The sequence below is a fragment of the Temnothorax americanus genome, unplaced genomic scaffold, assembly GCF_048541705.1.
Source record: "Temnothorax americanus isolate GAGA-0224 unplaced genomic scaffold, ASM4854170v1 Scaffold37, whole genome shotgun sequence".
In the NCBI taxonomy this organism is placed as follows: Eukaryota; Metazoa; Arthropoda; class Insecta; order Hymenoptera; family Formicidae; genus Temnothorax; species Temnothorax americanus.
In genome coordinates, this window is record NW_027509515.1 from 1,069,428 (window position 1) to 1,087,770 (window position 18,343).

The 18,343-nt window shown below is 38.8% G+C and overlaps 2 protein-coding genes across 10 annotated transcripts in view; one reads left to right on the forward strand and one right to left on the reverse strand.

Moving 5' to 3' along the window:
* The window catches only part of Heph (polypyrimidine tract-binding protein 1 heph), a 459,111-nt gene that overhangs the window by 110,122 nt on the left and 330,646 nt on the right, over positions 1-18,343 (reverse strand). For all 7 annotated transcript variants that reach the window (XM_077414716.1, XM_077414712.1, XM_077414715.1 and 4 more), the window contains one exon: positions 9,071-9,220. In XM_077414716.1, coding sequence (XP_077270842.1) covers positions 9,071-9,220 — 150 coding nt within the window. The remainder of the gene's footprint in view (positions 1-9,070; positions 9,221-18,343) is intronic.
* Positions 25-3,327, forward strand: LOC143902023 (uncharacterized). Of its 3 annotated transcripts, none has more exons than XM_077414720.1 (8): positions 25-211; positions 607-914; positions 1,171-1,401; positions 1,493-1,706; positions 1,795-1,898; positions 1,989-2,024; positions 2,143-2,272; positions 2,441-3,327. In XM_077414720.1, the coding sequence occupies exons 1-8, from the start codon at positions 25-27 to the stop codon at positions 2,569-2,571; spliced, it is 1,341 nt and encodes a 446-aa protein (XP_077270846.1). In that variant the 3' UTR covers positions 2,572-3,327. The 3 variants fall into 3 exon arrangements, with proteins under 3 accessions (XP_077270846.1, XP_077270845.1, XP_077270844.1); XM_077414719.1 differs by having other exon boundaries at positions 2,143-2,311; positions 2,441-3,326; XM_077414718.1 differs by having other exon boundaries at positions 2,143-2,356; positions 2,441-3,324.

Genomic DNA, 18,343 nt, shown 5'->3' on the forward strand with positions numbered 1-18,343 from the left:
TCGTGATCATTTTGACGAAACGTGATGCCGAAGCCGAAACCAAAGAAATTCGCACTTATATGGTGGCTGGACAGTGCCTACAAAGATGTGGTCGATTTGCCGGTATTGCCGCGATCTAGCAGGGAAGTTAATTCTATTGCGTCTGTGAAATGGCGAGATAATAAACGGAAAACAACAATCAATGCGCGCGCTAAAGTTCTCGCCATAAGTGGTAAATATGTCTTTCATAAAATAGTAATTGCTAGTATCGTGATAAAAATAGTGATTTAAGTGATATCTCCGACTATATATCAAAGAAATTAATAGATAAGTTTTACTTTAATTCGAATTTTCAGTATTAATATCGTTTGGTCCTTTGTCATGAAAGTTTTTTACGCCATCATATATTTTTTTGCCATTTAGATTAATAAATTTTTTTTAAAGCTGATTTTTTTCTTTTAGTTATTTTTTACAAATAATTAAAAAATTTCCATTTTGTATTATATCTTAAAATAGAATAAATAAAACTGTTAGATACTAAATTTTTTAATCTTTTCATGATTTATAGCTACATTAAAACTTATTGGTACATGGTTGTTATTTCGTTAACGTTAATGTTTTTCTCAGAAAATCGCGATGAACTGGAAAATATTATTGTCGATAGTCGTGGGGAAATACATGATGCCTCAAATAAAATTTTCTCAAAGGATGTATTGCAAGAGAAGAATGAGATTACACAACAGGAAAAATTATGCAAAAGTATAAAAAAGTCAAACAAAAATCGAATTGAGGAAACAATAAAAAAAGATCGTCCAATCTTTGATAAAGAACATTCTTGCAAAGAATATATCTTTCCATCTTGCTCAAAAATTCTCGACGAAGGGATACTTTTTGATAAGCCAGTAAATGATCAACAACCGGCCAAAAACTTTCAGGTATCCGAAATTGTTAGAAATTTTGCACTTTCACCGAGAGAAAAATATATAATATTTGTGACTATAATTAATATTGTTATTACTAACATTATAGTAATAATAACAATATTAATTATAGTCACAAATATATACTTTTCTCTCAATGTTATTATTCGGTAACAAAAAATTACTACGTAATTAAATACTACGTAATTAAAATCCATATTCTTAAATATGAATCAAGCTTTGAGTATCTATTTATTTGACCATTTGCCAGAAATCTCTTGAACCTCCTAACTGCAATAATCAGTCCGAGTGGATGAAAGAGAATCCTGTGGGTGCTAGTAAAAACTATCCGATTAGAAAAGTGTCTGAAAGTAGTGACATACATTACGACGAGCAACCAGTTTACACTGAGTTAAAGAACGTTTCATGTATGAAGAACTTGCAAAGCAAATCCAAAACATTGAGTAATAATCCGAAAATGTCACATCCTACGAAAGTACAGGTAAGTTGAAATACATCTGGTACTAATAATGCCGACTTACGAAGTTTATAACAATTGTTATAGTAACTAATAGAGCACTTTCATATTATAGAGCATTACAGGAAGAAATAAAGAGTCTGAAAAGAAAAAAAACGTTTCAAGTGGTTCAGAATCTACAAAAGAATATTCTGTAGAGAATAGCAGCGAAACTTCGAGCCTGGATTCTTCGGATGAATCTCAATCTAGTGAGAAGCAATCTCAATCTAGTGAGAAGCAAAACTTCAACACTGCAGCACGATCATTTGCAGGCCTAATACCATTTAAGAGTAATTTTCTAACTACGTAATTGTAATTACATTATTTTTACATTTAAGATTATGATGCTAATTATATATTCCTTTATTCATGTTTCAGTCACCAAACGAGACATTGAATTTTTAGAATTTCTTCTCGCAGCTATTAGACATTCATATGAATCTGAGGCAAAAGCTGACCGAAATAATAGAGAAATTTTTCAAGTAAGGAGCCCTGAAAGAGTTCAATATAATATATAGATATCATTAATATATTTTATTTTTCTTGTTTATTATTTCTCTTTTTTTGTACAGATTCCGGCACACATGCTGAAACCTGGGGACAACCTGGTAAAAAGTTGCTAACATATATATATATATATATATATATATATATATATATATACAAAATTATACAATACTTTCACTAACATAAGCTTATTTACCAATTTTTGAACAACTATTGCAGGTGGAGATATCACCGAATAGTAGCTTTTACTTATCAAGAGAGAAAATCGCTTACATCGAATTGAAATCGACAAGGGAAAACCAGTGTGATTGGAAAATGCTTGTGCGAGAAACTCTCCTAGAGGTGTACGGTGAGAGCATCACTAATTATTCTGCCACTGGAAAAAGAGGTGCTCGACCAGCAATTAATGCTATACTTTTTAAAGCTTTATTTAGTATGTAATTTCTATCATATGCTATTATTAATTTTTGTTATGTTTATAATTTATCACGGATAAACAGTAGTATTTTTATTACAGATTGGGCAACTGAGAAAGCTGAAAGACCGATTACTCGAAAAGAATACATACAGTGCATAAATAAGTGTGCGTCGAACAAGCGTAAATATAGAAGCAAGAAAGAAAAGAATAGAAAGCGCCGAAAAATGTAAAATATATATAAACATTAACCTTAAGTAACATTAAGCGTAAGTTTTAAACATCTTTTAAGTTCATTACATTTTTTTTATATCTTTTATAAGACTTGTCATTTTATTTGCATTTTAATTTGGAAGATGTTCTAATCATAGATAGACATATAAAAAAAATATCTACTCTCAAATGTTGCCTGAGGATAGTGTTTTCCAATCACACTTCTGGTTTTCTCTTGTCGAGTTTAATTCAGTGTAAGCAATTACAACTATATTAAAAAAAAAACAATTACCATGCGTAAATAGTTTTACATAAGAAAAAACATTTTACAATTTAGTTATCAAAAAAGTAATAAAGTTGAAATAAGTTAATTATTAAATGCACACAATTGTGCAGGTGCAGATTATATTAACGTTATCTTCTATGTCATGATTTCTACTTGCTCGAAGCTTCTTTTAATCGTACATTTACAGTGAAAGATTGGAATTAAACAATTTATCGAGTTAAACGCATTGACATTTCTCCCACTTGAGTATAACGTTTGAAAGTTGATATTTTTCTTTTTATATTTTTGTTTATATGTCTATACTTCTAATATTCTTTGCGTTTCCTTCTATTACTGAAAAAATTGATCTGCTTGCATTGTATAATTTTAATATTTCTATTGAATAATAAGTGAGAACAGCTGTGATCCAGACTCTCGTAAGATTTCTTTATTTTTATTTTTATCTATATGTAATAATTTTTCGGCGTAAATAAAGTATTCATTTTTTCTGTACATGGATTTAACATCTCTGTTTATAATTTTAGATCAATTAACTGTTCATTAAAATTCGGAATTATTTAATATGCCATCATCTCGTATACTGTACTTGCATTCAATGTGCATCTTAATTTTAATAAATAATGTATTAATTATGTAATTTACTTTACTACAGATAGAATATGTACGATAAGCGAAATATTATATTATTTAATATTTGCTTTTCGCACATTATAGTCTATCTACAGTTAAGCAAATTATATAATTAATATAGATACTTATTTATATTAAAATCCAGATCCACATTAAATGCAAGTACAGTATATGAAATGGAATATTAAATAATTCCGAATATAATACGCATTTCTAAAATATATAATACAGAACATTGGAGCCTTTTTAGAGGTTCTTAAAAGGTACTCTTTTGAGCCTTCACATGGAGAAAACGGCAATAAGTGACAATTTCTAGCATCAAGGGAGGACAATAACCAAGTAATAGATAAGCTTACATTGGTCCTCTAAATTCCGCGGAACTTGTAGGTCTAATCTAGGATAAAAATTTCGACTCGGGTAGGCATTTCCTTCGTCAAATTGAAGCCCGCGAGATAAATCTCGCTGGTCCGAAAGGCGGATACGATAGAGCCGCGCGTTCGCGTCGAATGGCGCGGAAAATCCGCAAGCGGGAGGCGAGAGGGAACGGCGGCGGCGCGGGAATTTGCGAGATCGAACAAAGAGCCCGTTCCGGTAACCAACTTAACCGGAAACTTCGAATCAAAGCAAACACGGCGAAAGTGCCCGCGGGGGTCAGGCCGGCCCGGGAACCGGCGGGTTCATCGTGAAACTCGATTTACTACTGCGTCGTAATGGACATGCGCTTCCTCTCGGCGTCCTCCCCATCGTCCCCGTCGTTGTCCTCGTCCTCGTCGTCGTGGCCGTTTGTTTGCGTGTAATTGGGAAGCTTAAGCTCGGGTGTACGATAATAACGCGAGTTTCCCCACTTGATCGAGTTACTTAGGGATTGTCTTAGCCGCCGTGGGCGGACACGCCGTCGAAAACGCGGTCGGGGAGGAGGGCGAATCGCGATTCCTGAACGAAGCCGCCGGTGGTCGGGAAATTGCATTTACGAAACACAGAGCGTGTCTGCGATTTGCCCGGTATTTCCACCTGGGAGAGCCTTCTCAGCTGCGGCTAATGGTTGTAACTGTTGCCCATAATTTCCTGATTATTACAATTGTAATTCCTGTTCGTGATGGTTACGGTATAGTAAGTAGTAAATCGTATTGTCCACACGTTATCGCATTTTGGGTAAATTAGATTCCTATTCGTTAGAGATAATTACGAAATTATCGGACTGCAGTTCGAATGTTTTTCTATAACGTACATATATGAACTTTCGTTCCCCGTAAAAATATATAGATGAAAGAAGGTTCCGGCAAGAACAAGCAGTGTCGAAATGAAATTCCACGCAGTTTGTCTACGGGCAACCAAGGAAAAATAGTCATGTGTGCGAAAGACAGGATACAGGACGATCTCATCGCGCGAGACAATCGAAAATTGTCCGTTACGGACCGATGAAACCGCGTTCTCTTACGTATACGAATTTGTGAGAATCACCGGGTCACTTCAGTGTGGATCGCCGACGACGAGGCTTTGTCGACGCGCCCCCCGAGATTATGCGAGTGCATTTAATGCTCGCGTGCATACCCCACGCATACGCGCACTGATAACTCTAATACGGTAGCGCACAACAGGTATATGATAATGCGAATCGAGCCGGGCCGCAGTTTATACCGGGCGGCGGGGGATTAAAGTAACGCATCGATGCACCGGTTCGCCGCATTGAGCTAGATGAAGAGATTTACCCCTCGTGCAGGTTACATACGCATTAGCGACGGCGATGCTCGCGCAACGCGCGAAATTCCCGCAAAACTGCACGTGTGCATGACGCATCGCGATCTTACATGAGATATCTTACATGAGATATATCGCTCTACAAGAGCGATACATAAGTCTTCCGATCGTTTATCTCGATAAAATTATTTTCAACTGTGTGCGTAAAACACTTTTCAAAGTAAACTTGGGATACAATAAAAAACACATAAAAAAAACGTGAGAATTATTCATCCTTTCTGCGAGAATGGTTGTCGTTACGTTTATGTCGCGCATGCAACGTGTAAGATTGAAAATATCTTGCACGGCGAATACTCGATATACCAAGGTAATCCAATTTTTGTTGAAGTTGTTCGCGCGCAATAAAGATGTATTATGGTATAAATAGAGAATTACCCCGCAAGACTCGCGTAATGTAATGATGGTTTAGCAAACATTCCTTTGAAGGAGTTCTGTGTCCGCTTATAGCGCAGTCATTTAATAGATTCCGAATAGGGACGCTTCGCCTATTGCGTATCTCGTGCAAAGCGTATGCTGCAATTAACCACGCTGATTAGGCAATGCGCTTTGAAGCGACATGCAAACGATGAAAGGTTCATGCATTCCATATATCCCTGAGATTTTGTACCCGCAAAGGATTCAAATTTCTCGAAACGCAAACGAAATAACGAGATCGTAATGGCGTTATCGTATTCAAATTAGCGGAATTAATTCCACTCTTTTTATTACAGTGTACGAGCCGAAAAACTGCTTCGAACAAAAAAGAAAATTAAGAATGCTTTTAATCTACACAATGCGCGTATATATATGTATATAAATTTTTAAGATTGTTAAATAGATCAACCCAAAATTATGCGCTCCAATCATTTTGTTAATAAACGCAGCCCTTCTCCCCCCCCCAACAAGTAATACTTTGAAGCAAAATTGGAGGAAGCGATCGTTTATCGACGTAATGAGTAATAACTTTTGACTGAAACGATGTTTTAGCAAATTACAACGAGAGGTTCAGCGGAGGAGTATAATCAAATCGGGAGTACAGATGAGGGGTGGTTAGACATCGGCATAGGAAAAACTAAAATAAGTCGTGGGAGAATTTAAAATCGAAACGCGCCATTAAATCAAATACGCGTTCGAGGGATTTACAAGTTATTCAAATATTCCCCGCTCGGTAAGCTATGATGAATACTCGGTGTTCCAATTTAATCCCTTTTCGAAGCCCCGTCCATCCTCAAATCACATCCTTGCCGCTCGCACTCGACCCCTGCTCCCGCATGATTTCAGACGATTCGCCATTAATTCGTATCGAAAAAATTTTGCGCGAGCTCGAGGAACCGCCGGCATGAAAAACACCCCCTCTGGAATAATTTGCGGTAAAGCGGATTTCGGTGCACCGCCAGTAAATTCGAACGAATCATTGATCGACCTCTCTGGCACGAGCACAAACGTTAAAGCGATGAGATTTAAAAAAGAGTAGGATAATATAATTCCGTATTATTTAAACGTAATCGTTTATCAGTAAAATTAATGAAATATTCCGTGAATTTTCAGCTGACATTTACCGGATATGTGTTTAAATTATAAACAGACCTTTTTTCTATATATAAACCTCTCTGCTTTTTAATACCGGGTTTTGTATGACGATGAAATATTAAAAGTGGAATTTGTTATTATTAAATACATACGTTATTTCGAGAAATATATATGTTATTAATTTCTAAAGTATCAAAACGCGTGAAACACCTGAATTTTTTGGTGTATTTCAAACGCGAAGAGAGAATATATGTGAAGTTTCGGTATGCTGACTATCTACATTGTTCAAAATCTGGCACGGTATATACACAATATGAAGCTGTTGGCCCATTTTTTGCAATCCGTGCTTACATTGCTGAGAGTAATCATTGCAACTGGAACTTGTGGGATTTTGTAGAAACATTGTGACAGTGCGTTGGGCGTGCGTTGTTCGTTTTTATATAAAGCTCTATTTTTGTGCGACGGAAATAGCGTAGAACAATGTGCTATATAGAAAGTAATTTATAAAAAAAAAAACATTCAACTTTTTCTCACGCAAAAAATCTTCAAATTAATGATTTTCTTCATTACATTTTTTCATTAAGTTTTTAAATTAACTAAAAATTAAACACGAAGCAATGATATAAATATGAAAATAATATAGCACATATATAAAAATAACATTAAAATATTTAACATTAAATTACGTAATATTATATAATCTGTAAGATTATAAAATGTAAAAAATCATTTTCTATGCATTATTTTTGTTCCATTAAACTTAATAACGAATATTCGTGTCGAGATAATGACGCATCCATACTTCTCCCAAGAAAATTGATTGTAAACGCGTAGATAAAAGATACGGAGCAGTCGAGGATATCTGAGGACCACTTACCGCGATTGCATCGCATACGGGCGCGAAGTCGAAAGATGGACAAGCGTCATTATTTGAATACGCCGTCGCGTTGCCGACTAAGTACGCACGTCGCGGCGTCGCGCAGAACCCGCAGAGCTTCATGAAACGATGTTAACCTTCCGGCGAGTATTGTCGCACGTGCGGGCAGAGGAATTAATACCACCAAAGCGAATTTGATATTTTGATCACGCAGGCCGGAACGATGACGCTCGCGCGCGCTCGCGTAATTTCGTTTATGCGTAATTGAGCGTGCTCCGGGAGAGATCGCGGATGGTTGGTATCGTTCGTAAAACTCGATCGCGCCGCTACGATAGTTATGCCACGAAATTGCTCTAAATTTGCCATTCCGTCGGATTTTGATCCAACCGTGGCGCGCGCAGTAAAGAGGAAGCATTAAAGTTTATATATATACAAACCAAATCACAACTACTGAAACGTGAAAGATAATTTATTTCCTCGCTAATGGAGGACTTCTCTTTATACCCGAATACAAGCTTTCAACAATATTTATATTAAAAAAAAATGAAGTATTAAATAATATATAAATGATCTCACGAATACGATAAAATTCTAAGAATCAATGGAAACCAAAACCACCGAAAAAAAAACAACCGAAGCAAGGGAGTCCGTAAGTGCGTTTATAAGGGCAACATCTATGCGGATAACACGAGAGCGAGACAAGCTGGTCGATGGAAAATGTCGTTCGATAAACCGAGACTGCAACTCGATAAACCGGCTCTCACCGTACGAAATAATAGCCTTGCGATGCGTGTAGCGTCACGAACGAGCATCGATAGAAAGGGCGCGCTGGCTGCCGGGTGGGTCAGAGAGTGTCGAGAATGACGGTAGGTACACATCAAGGGGTTGCGTTTCCATGGGGTTATAGAGAACACGGTTCGCCTTTGTCGCGACGTAAAGTGGAGCGCAGCGCGGGTAATAATGGATAATAATGCTTAAACGGACGATCGCCAACTCGACTAAACTCAACTCGAGTCGAATCGATTCGACCGCGTATATCGGCGATTCGATTGTCTCCGCTATTGCACGCTATATTGCATTCATATCGCGCCGGTCGAAACGCGTCATGTGGCACAAACTCTCCCTCTTTCTCTCTCTCGCGTGCTGCAGCACTCTCATCTCCGCCTGGCAAGTGTGCAATGTCGCAGAGCATGTGTAAACGGCGTCGTTGTACTGAACGACGTCGTCATTCGGTACAACGCAGCGCTGAGAGATTTCGCGTTCGAGCAGTCCGAGTAAATAGGATATTCTTCCGCGCAATTCTTCTTCTTTTGTGTGTTAATTCTATATTATTACTTTTAACCTGCGTTACTGTCAACAGCAAGTAACGATTTACAACGATCTTGTATATGCGTCTTTCTATATAAATATAGTTTGAAATAGACAGTCGCGTAAACGTCTGTAATTAAACTGGACTTACCTGATTCTTGCCTTTGAGAACAAGTACATTGGTGACACGGCCAAACGGCAGACCCAGATGGATGATCTCTGCCTCTGTCACCTCGTTAGGTATGTTCCTAATATGAATGACTCTGGAAGGTTTGCCGCTGTGACTTTTGTCGAGCTTAACCTGGAACAAAAAGAATGGATCCCTGGTGAGTCGTCCGATGGAATGAGCTGAAAACTTAATGTCTAGCTCACTATAAATATATAGCCCAAAAAGGAAAAAAAGATATAAATGGACTCATAAATAAGAAAAGATGTTAGGATCATGTAACACCTAAGAAAATAATCTTGTTATTGTCCCCCTCCCCCTTGCTTATATACAATACAATTTAATAACTGTTTAAATATAGCTAACGTTTAACGCTTCAATGTACATATTTACATGGATAATTATCCAGTTTATTTCGTATGAACCCCAATATAGATATTGTAATAACATTTGTAATAATCTTGCATATATATTCCTACCAAAGATACGCTATTATTATACGCGATTAAATGTTTTATCTTTTAAATATTATACATTGGGGTGTCACAGGGATTATTTAGTATAATTCGTTTTTCGTAAAATCCCTAGAAAATCCATAAAAAACCGGGATATTGTGAAATAAATAACAATTATTAATATAAATATAATTTATAATATATTTATCAATATAAATTAATAAAAATTTTAACTCACAATTTCACTCAACCTAGGATTTTGCAAAATCACTAGTAAAATTGTGTAATTTTTATTCATTCCATAATATCCCGTTTTTTTGTAGATTTTCTAAAAATTTTGCAAAAAAAACAAATTACACAAAATGCAGATACACTTGCGACATATAGATACACAGATTTTAGTGGAGAAGTTTAATAAAATCTCATTTATCTCCAAGACGAGGTTGATCAACGATTAGTGAAAATCGATAAACACAAAGACGCCGCGAAAATCGAAGTTATCGCTAACAAAACAGGGCATAAAGACGGTGCAATCTGCATGATTAGTGTGTACCTGCACTTGATACTAATATATAAAGAGATAATGTCAATTTTCCACACTACAAAACCACCGGATGGGGAAGGGTCATATCGCGCTCTTACGACGCGGACGCACGCAGGAAACGAGTCCCCGCACCGAGTTCTAGGAGAAAAAGATGCGGGTTAGCCAGCCCGGCAAAAGTTTCACCCGGGATTCATTTTCGCGCGCGAGGCAGAGAGGAACTTATCAAAATTCCGGACGAGTTCGCAATCCCGGCCGCTTATATTATTCCATATGCGGCGGCGCGAAGTCGAAAAACGCGCGAGATATACACGTACGTATACCCTCGTTGCGTATACGTGTGTGTACGCATACTTAAGTGCTCGAAGCTCGTGCTGCCGGGGGCGGTGTTTTCAATCACAGCTCTATCTAGTCGAACTCGAGAGCACGACGCTTCCACCTTCCTCGCTTCGGAAAGAACCCTCCGAAAGCCATCCTCCTCCTCCTCCTCCTCTCTCTTAGCTTCACCGTCGCTTTTCCTCATCTTTTTTTTTCCTTACCGCTTTTCCTAGCCCGTTCCAAGGCTCTCTTAGGAACGTCGCTGAGGTTTAGTCGGGCTTAACTGATCGGAAAACGCGCTTCTTACCGGGTTAAGGAAGATGGATATTTCAGAAGCGCCCCATCCTTAATCCCCCTTCCCTCTTTCACCATCCCGGAATGGAGCTCGAACGAGTGGCGGATATTTTTATTTGAGCGTGTCAATCGATACAAAGTAAAAGAGAACAAGAAGCGGATAATTAAAAATAATTTGTAGATTACAAGTTATTAGCGGATAATTGATTTAATTAATTAGTTGATCAATTAATCGCGCGAACGGGTTATTTATGTGTATGGCACAGGGGAAATATAAATATTTCACGGTAATGAAATGGAATACAAATTAAATGGAAATTTTCAAGTTATAACGTGTTCATTTCATAAGCCGAATCAATTTACAAACGGAACCACATACAGTCACATTATATACTGCCTATAAAAAAATGTAATAGATCAAATATTATCTAGAAATAATCGATAATTTTTCTGACATTCAAAAATATATATGTATATTTATCTAGAAAATTATTTGTAAATTTTCAACTTATAAGGCGAATTTGTCTGAATACTTATTAATAGGAAAATCCAGGGAGAGTTAAACGGCTTATTATCCCTCATAAACACCGGGGTTGACTGGCATTAACTCAACTATAAGAGAAGGTCCGGCGAGTTGTGTCCGACAAGTACTCGACTACCTGTGAATGAATTAAAAATCAACCCTGGCCGACGTTCCTTTACGCTCTCCTCAATTTTGCCGACGTCCTTTTTGCGACCACGCTTTAATCTCGCTTGTACGAACTGCCGCGACGACGACGACACTACAATGAAATCGGATTATAAGCGAGTTGACGTGCCGTATCGCGGTGGTATGCCGGCGTCGTAATAAGGCGGCTTCCATGACGAGGATGGCCGACGATAACTCGTTATAAAAAGTGTTTCTAGCTCAACAGGTCAAAAGTCGCAATGGAACGACCGTGATTCAATCGTTTTGGCTGCAAAACTTTGAGAAAAAGATATTCTTTTTATATTTCTTTACAACAATGAAGCATATACAAGAATATAAAAAGATAAATGAGGAAAGAAAATCTCAATCAATTGTTAGTAATTGCTATTAGTACCTTGTAAACCTTATATGCAACAAATAAAAAATCAATCACCGAAACTGGATCTATCAATTAGAAGCCCTGCGTCTTAACGCGCGAGAAAACAACTCCATCTTGTACGCTCTTGATTCTACGCGAAACAATAACTTGCTGATTTTCTTGATCGACCCTCGTTGAAGGTTTCTTCGTTAAACGAGAAAACAAATGGAAATAACGGAGCAATCACAGCATCAACAGGGCTCTCCTATGTCTATGTCATAATGTCGATTGCAACACGGTATAATTATGTTACAAAAAACGTAAAATAAGTTGAAACAAACGCTAATCATACATTGAAGGAATCGGACCTAAATACGAAAAAACGACGGCGACACGAAAAATTCCGCGAGTGTTAATTCCAGCACACTGAGAAAAAAATGTCCTAAATTTTAGTAAATATTAGTTTGCATACAACTGTGACTCTATTTACTAAAATAAAAAAAAATTTACTAATAAAAAGGAAACTTTTCTTATTTTAATAAGTAGAGTCACAGTTGTTTGCAAACTAATATTTACTAAAATCCAGAACATTTTTTTCTCATTGCAGAAAGGCCAAGATACGACGTGAGTGGATGTCGAATTCAAGGAAGAAGGGCCCTAATTGCTCGGTGTTTTTCCGACGTAGGTATACGCGGAAATCACGCCGTGGAGAAACGCGGTCGTCGCGTAAACAAGATTCGCTTCAAGTGACGTTCATTTACCGTCGAGAATAGCCTCAAGAATCACCACCTCCACCATCCCTCCCGTCGAGTCTGGACGACGCGCGTGTTCCCACAAGTTCTCCACTTTGATCGTACATAGGGTGAGACTAGCACCCTCGTCCACCTTGCGACTCTTACTCATTTGCTCGACTACGTACAAAAACGTCACCTCATCGAAGTCCCTAGTTGTTCAATACGGTCGCACGTGTTTCCATTTTTTAACAACAATGATCACTGACAACGCGAGTTTTTTTATTTAATTTCTAATTTTTTTCCCCATGTTGGAAGTAAGTCGGAGGTTTGCTCCGAAGTTTTGCCTCTCTCCTTCTCGTTATCGTCCGAAGAGGCAGGCTTCGTTGGAGCCGATAATTGGGCATAATAGAGGCAATTCGCGGAAAATCGTTCGTAGGAAATAGGCCATGTGAGCCTCGTGCGTCACAACGGCGGGCGCCACCGAAAGTCGAACGTGACCCTGCGATCTGATTTATTGACAAATGCGCCGCTGTACGGTCGCGATAGCGTGCATTCTTGTCTGACACGGAGGCTATACATTTTGCGATGTTACATATCATCATACACGCCACACACGCGTGATTGATAAAAATTTCCAATGGCAATTTCGACACGAGAAAAAGAAGAAAAGGGAATAAATGGCGATTTAATTTAAAGGCCCGTGATACAAAATAATTCGAAAATATCTTCAATTTTAATAATATTAATAATAGGATTATACATTATCCTTTAATGTCCGAGTTATTTAAATATTAAATCCAACTCTCCATTGGCCGTAAAATTCGAGCGCGCGTGAATTATTCAGACGCGGAGCAAATTACGTCGTCGCGATTCCGTAATTACTGCAAGAAGATAATATATCCGTATTTTTATACGCACATTTTTCTAATAAAACTCTACACGAGCACCCAAAGTGCCGTAAAGCAGAAAGCAGATAATAGTAATTTTGGATTCGCCGTAGCATGTTGCAAGGAATTACAGAAGATGCGTTACGTCCGATGCGAAGTGCGCCGGTAAAAAATCTTGCGCGAACGATAAACACGTGTGTTATCGTAACTCTCATCCCTTGCGCGTTCTGTACATGCCAAAGGTATAAAGCGTGTAAAAGCAAAGTTAACACGTCAATAATTTTTACGGCGCCGCTACTGCAAGCCGCCGCGCCGGCTTTAAGGGTATCTGTAAATGAGAGCAGCCATCAGCAGCGAATGCTGCCTATTACACAATCATGTCAATCATTAAAAGCGATCGTTACGGAAAACGGCGGATAGATACATCAATGAGTCGATATATCGCGAGTTCCAATTCGAATATTTTGACACACGCGATAAATGACGATCAATCTTTCAGCTGAACAACAACCCCACAACCCCTTTTTCGCTGTCAACGATTATCGCAAATTTACAAAAAATATATGATATTAAAAAAAATATAGTTAGTAAACGCGAGCATATTTTTTTGTTATTTCTACTGTAAAAAATAAAATTCAAAATCCAGTTGTGAATTCAATTATTTTGTTTACAGTACATAAGAGATATTAGTTTTACCTGTGTAGAAAAATAATGTTCATGAAATTGTTATATATGGCTTAAATGCTACATATGGTGCAGAAAGAGAGAGAGAGAGAGAGAGAGAGAGAGAGAGAGAGAGAGAGAGACAGAGAGAGAGAAAGTAAAATAAATAAGTACATTGCGATCTGTTATTGTACAATATTACGAGTATAACAAAATCTCATGTTACTAAATGCATTCTCTGCTTGTAACGCAAGAATTTTTTTTCAGTAGTATAAAATAATCGTATTTCTGTTTTATGTATTTTCGTAAAAATCGTAATCTATATAAAGGAATGTTTAGATTATGTTCTAGAATTTATTATATTGTTACGCCCGTGCTGGACACTGAGTAGAGAAGTCGCGGAAAGCTATGAAGCGCGCTCCTTGACAACGGGAGTTTGTTGATGGATTTATTGATTTTCGGTCTGGCGGATTTTTGGAATCCGCATGCGTTCTGTTTTACGAGCTTGGAATAAACGCATTTCTTAAGTTCTTTTGAGTTCTCTTTCCTTTTGCGAGTTCCGCGAAATACGTGCGCGATAGTGTTACGGCGGCGAGCTTACTCGACGAGCGTAACAATATAAAAGAAAAGGTATTTCATTAAAGATCTATCATAATAGCTATAAACCAAACACAAGAACGTGCAGCTATTAAATATAATTAAACAATAAATATTTAAAGTATAACGGCAAAGAATCGCGATAAAGTACATTTATTTTTCTACCGCGCGTTAAGAAACACGTGCGTACCGAGAATCCACGTTCCGTGTTTCACGAACATTACACAACTTGTGCTCTACATAGTGCTGCATATAATGCAAGATCCAATCGCGCTAAAGCTTTGCGCTTCTGTCTCAAGGTTACAACAGCCGTATGTTGCAGCCGCGCTGCGTTCATTGTTGTGTGTTTACGTGGCGCCTTTGCATTAATAATTCGCGTTACACTCCGTCCGGAGCATGTAAGATAAACGACGTATTAAGGTCCTAATTATATCTGCCGCGGGCTATAATACAAATTGCCTTCGATAAAGCGACCCGAGCGGCGATAAAGCCGAGAATCCCAGATATCGCTGGAAAGTAAAACGAAGACGGATATAGTCTCCTTTCGCGTTCGATACTGCGAGATCCAGAAACGTGCCCGATATAAAAATGATTACGTATCGATCCCGAAGGACGCGGTTAAACGCGACATTAGCCACCGAGGGGGCCACGTCGTGGATATACACTTGAGATCAGAAAACGGTCGAATAAAGCGCAAAGGAGAAAAAAAACCGGGATTTCGATCCCGTAATGGGCGGTCGGATACGTCCGCCTCATTTGCTCGCCCCCGTGGCACTTTCCAAAATGAGAGAAAGCCGGGGAAAAGCACCGTGGCTTTTCGCCGTTTTCGCCTTGCCTTTTGCACGAAGATAAATGTTATTGCGCGGCGAGCCGCGTAAATCTTCGATGATAATTGATAAGAGGGGACACTCCGGATCGACGTTCGAAAGCAACCTCTCGGCCAGCTAATTTCTTTAGGTTTATCCTTCTCCGACGCACAAAATGTGACTCTCCCCCAATCGTTACAGAAACAAAGATACAGAATCATACAAATTATTAGTACAGGCGTGTAGGACGATATATTTCGTAAAAATGTTATCGCAAAATTATTGAAATATTAAGTTCGTGTTTGCAAATTAAACGAGGGAACAAACGGCCAACAATACGATATCTAAAAATCATGATGTTATATTAAAAATAAATGTTATTCATAAATAAATTGAATAAACAGTAAATGTTTCGACTTCACTTAACCTTCTCAGTACTAAACTAAAGGCCGGTTTTCACACGCAATGATTGGTGGCGCCAGGCCGCGCCAGTCGACTAATGCCAGTAAAAATGCAAGTGTAAACACTTGATGCAAACTGGCGCTAGTAATGTGGCGTTTACTGGCGGTTATTGGCCAAAGCATATAACCTCAAAATTTGAGGTTATATGGTTGTTGTCATTTACTGTGTGTTTAATAAATGTTAAATATTTTCCATATTATACGCCAATCACTGTGTAAACACTTGTGAGTTTGCCAGTTGGTTCTGGCGCCAATGAATGCCAGTCAGTTGGCGCCACTAATCATTGCGTGTGAAAACCGGCCTTAATTGAATAATAATAATCATAGAAGAATTCGTCTACCATAAAATTTTTCGTAATTAAAACAAATATAATAAATAACATATTGTTTGAAATAAATTAAAATTTAAAAATAGTAACAATAAAATACGTACACGAAATACGAGATCACACGAGAAGCTATAAAACAACGGCAAGAAATATAATCCTTATTTATATATATATAAAATTATATAGATATTAAATAATTGAAATCCCGAGTCGTGTTAAAATGTGATGGTTATCGCGAAATATTCGTCGGTATTTCCATCGCGAGTGCGCTACAATATTTTATTTCGTAGACTATTCTGCTTTTGAACGAATATAGTTTACAGCGCACTAGCGCGGTAATGGAAATAGAACTCGAGGCGAAACGTGAAAAATGCTGTATCGAAAAACACGAACATTTTCGTATCGCGAAACGAACGAACGCATATATCGGGAGAGAACCGCAATTTCGCGCCTATATAATAGTTTTCGACGTTCAAAGCTCCGGCAAACGTCAAACAAATATTTTCGTAGAGAAAAATTGCAAGAGTCACACGTCGCTCGCTTCGTATCTCTGATGTGGATCGGCAAAAAACGAATAAGTTTCGGCGACGAAAAATCATCTCGACGCAAACGGGATTCAAACTTAGGTCCCACGTGACCGTCCATGTTCGCGTTACCGATATAACTGACGCCGTGTTGCTCCGGGCGCTTCGCGCGAAGGGACGAACGCGAGGCACAAACGAGATACGTATATCTCGAAACGCGGCAAGAAGCCGCGAAAGACGAGAGAGCGCGCGAGCAAAAGGTACTTACGTCGAGGAAGTCCATGCGCATCCTCAGGTGCGAGCCTCCCCTGGCCCACGTTTCGTGCTTGATGCTGCCGCGCATGCCTAACGAGCCGCCGAGCGCCAGCAGGTGGTGAGACTCGCGATAGACGTCGAACGGCACCGGCGGCTGGCCGACGACGCCGATACCGACGCCGACGCGTTCCACCGCCGCCATATCCGCACTCCCGAGACTCTTGTTAACGAGCCGAAACATATAGCCGGTAACCCGCGGCCGTCGCCGCGGACGCCGACGACGACGACGACGCGACGCGGCGTCCGTCGGGCGCGAACGTGCCCACGGAACAACGAACAACGTGTTGCGGCGCCGCCGGTTGCGCCGCCCGGTCGATCTCGCGTCGCCGCTCGGCCGGCTCCGCCGCGACTCGGCGAGCCTCGGCAAGCCTCGCGCCGCTCCGCCGGCCCCGCGCGCGTCACGTGACCCGCTGCGCCGGTCTCTGCGTACGATGATACAAACATAAGTGAAAACGTGCTGTAAGCGTGATTAACTTCGTTGAATCGTTGAATGTTCGGTTCCCCCTCCCCCCTCCCTTCCCCCCCAAGTGCCTCATAAATTCGCGCCTGGCCGTATCAATTTTTCCTATCTCGTTTTTCAACGTCGACGCTGCGCCAGTACACAACGGCGCGGCGCGCACTTTTCGAAGATCTGTGTATGTAATAAAGATATATGTAAATCATTAGAGCGAAATGCTATTACGGTCGACTGGATTGCTAATTATTGATGAATTTTAGCACACTGTTTATCGATTATCGATTAAGTTCTGATTACGTTCGACTTGAAGCGTGTTTTAAAGAGAACGCGCGTAGTTTACTGAGTTCGGAAAAAAGTATGTAAAATTCACGCAATAATATTACGCATATTACCAAGATTCAGCCCGGACCGTAAATGGCATTTTCTCTCTAATGTAAAATATGTATAGATGCAAGGTGTATAATTAGATCTGTGAAACTATAAAACATCTTTAAAATAACTAATGTATATTAAAACTGGTAAATTATGATTAATGTACTCGACTTATATCTGTAATTTTTTCTTATATCTATAATTTATAATTTTTATATCTACACGGAGAGAATTTTCTCTTAAAATTTATCCTGAAATCATGGTAGTTGTGGGTTGTGGGACATGTACCACCAAGAATTTTATGCGAGCTATTCTGATTAATATCTAACCATAATAAAAGATATTAATATCTATTACATTAAAATATAAAATACTAGCTGGTTACCCGGGCTTCGCCCGGGAATCGTTTTTCTTGAAACGACTTCATTTGTGTTTCAATATCCTTATTGTGGACAAACA

Bases quoted from the DNA above. Each gene is read 5' to 3' on its own strand.
- LOC143902023 (XM_077414718.1), top strand. From the start codon at position 25: ATGCCGAAGCCGAAACCAAAGAAATTCGCACTTATATGGTGGCTGGAC. The intron at 1,707-1,794 runs GTAATTTTCTAA...TTCATGTTTCAG, and splicing joins AGGCCTAATACCATTTAAGA to TCACCAAACGAGACATTGAA. The intron at 2,025-2,142 runs GTAAAAAGTTGC...CAACTATTGCAG, and splicing joins TGAAACCTGGGGACAACCTG to GTGGAGATATCACCGAATAG.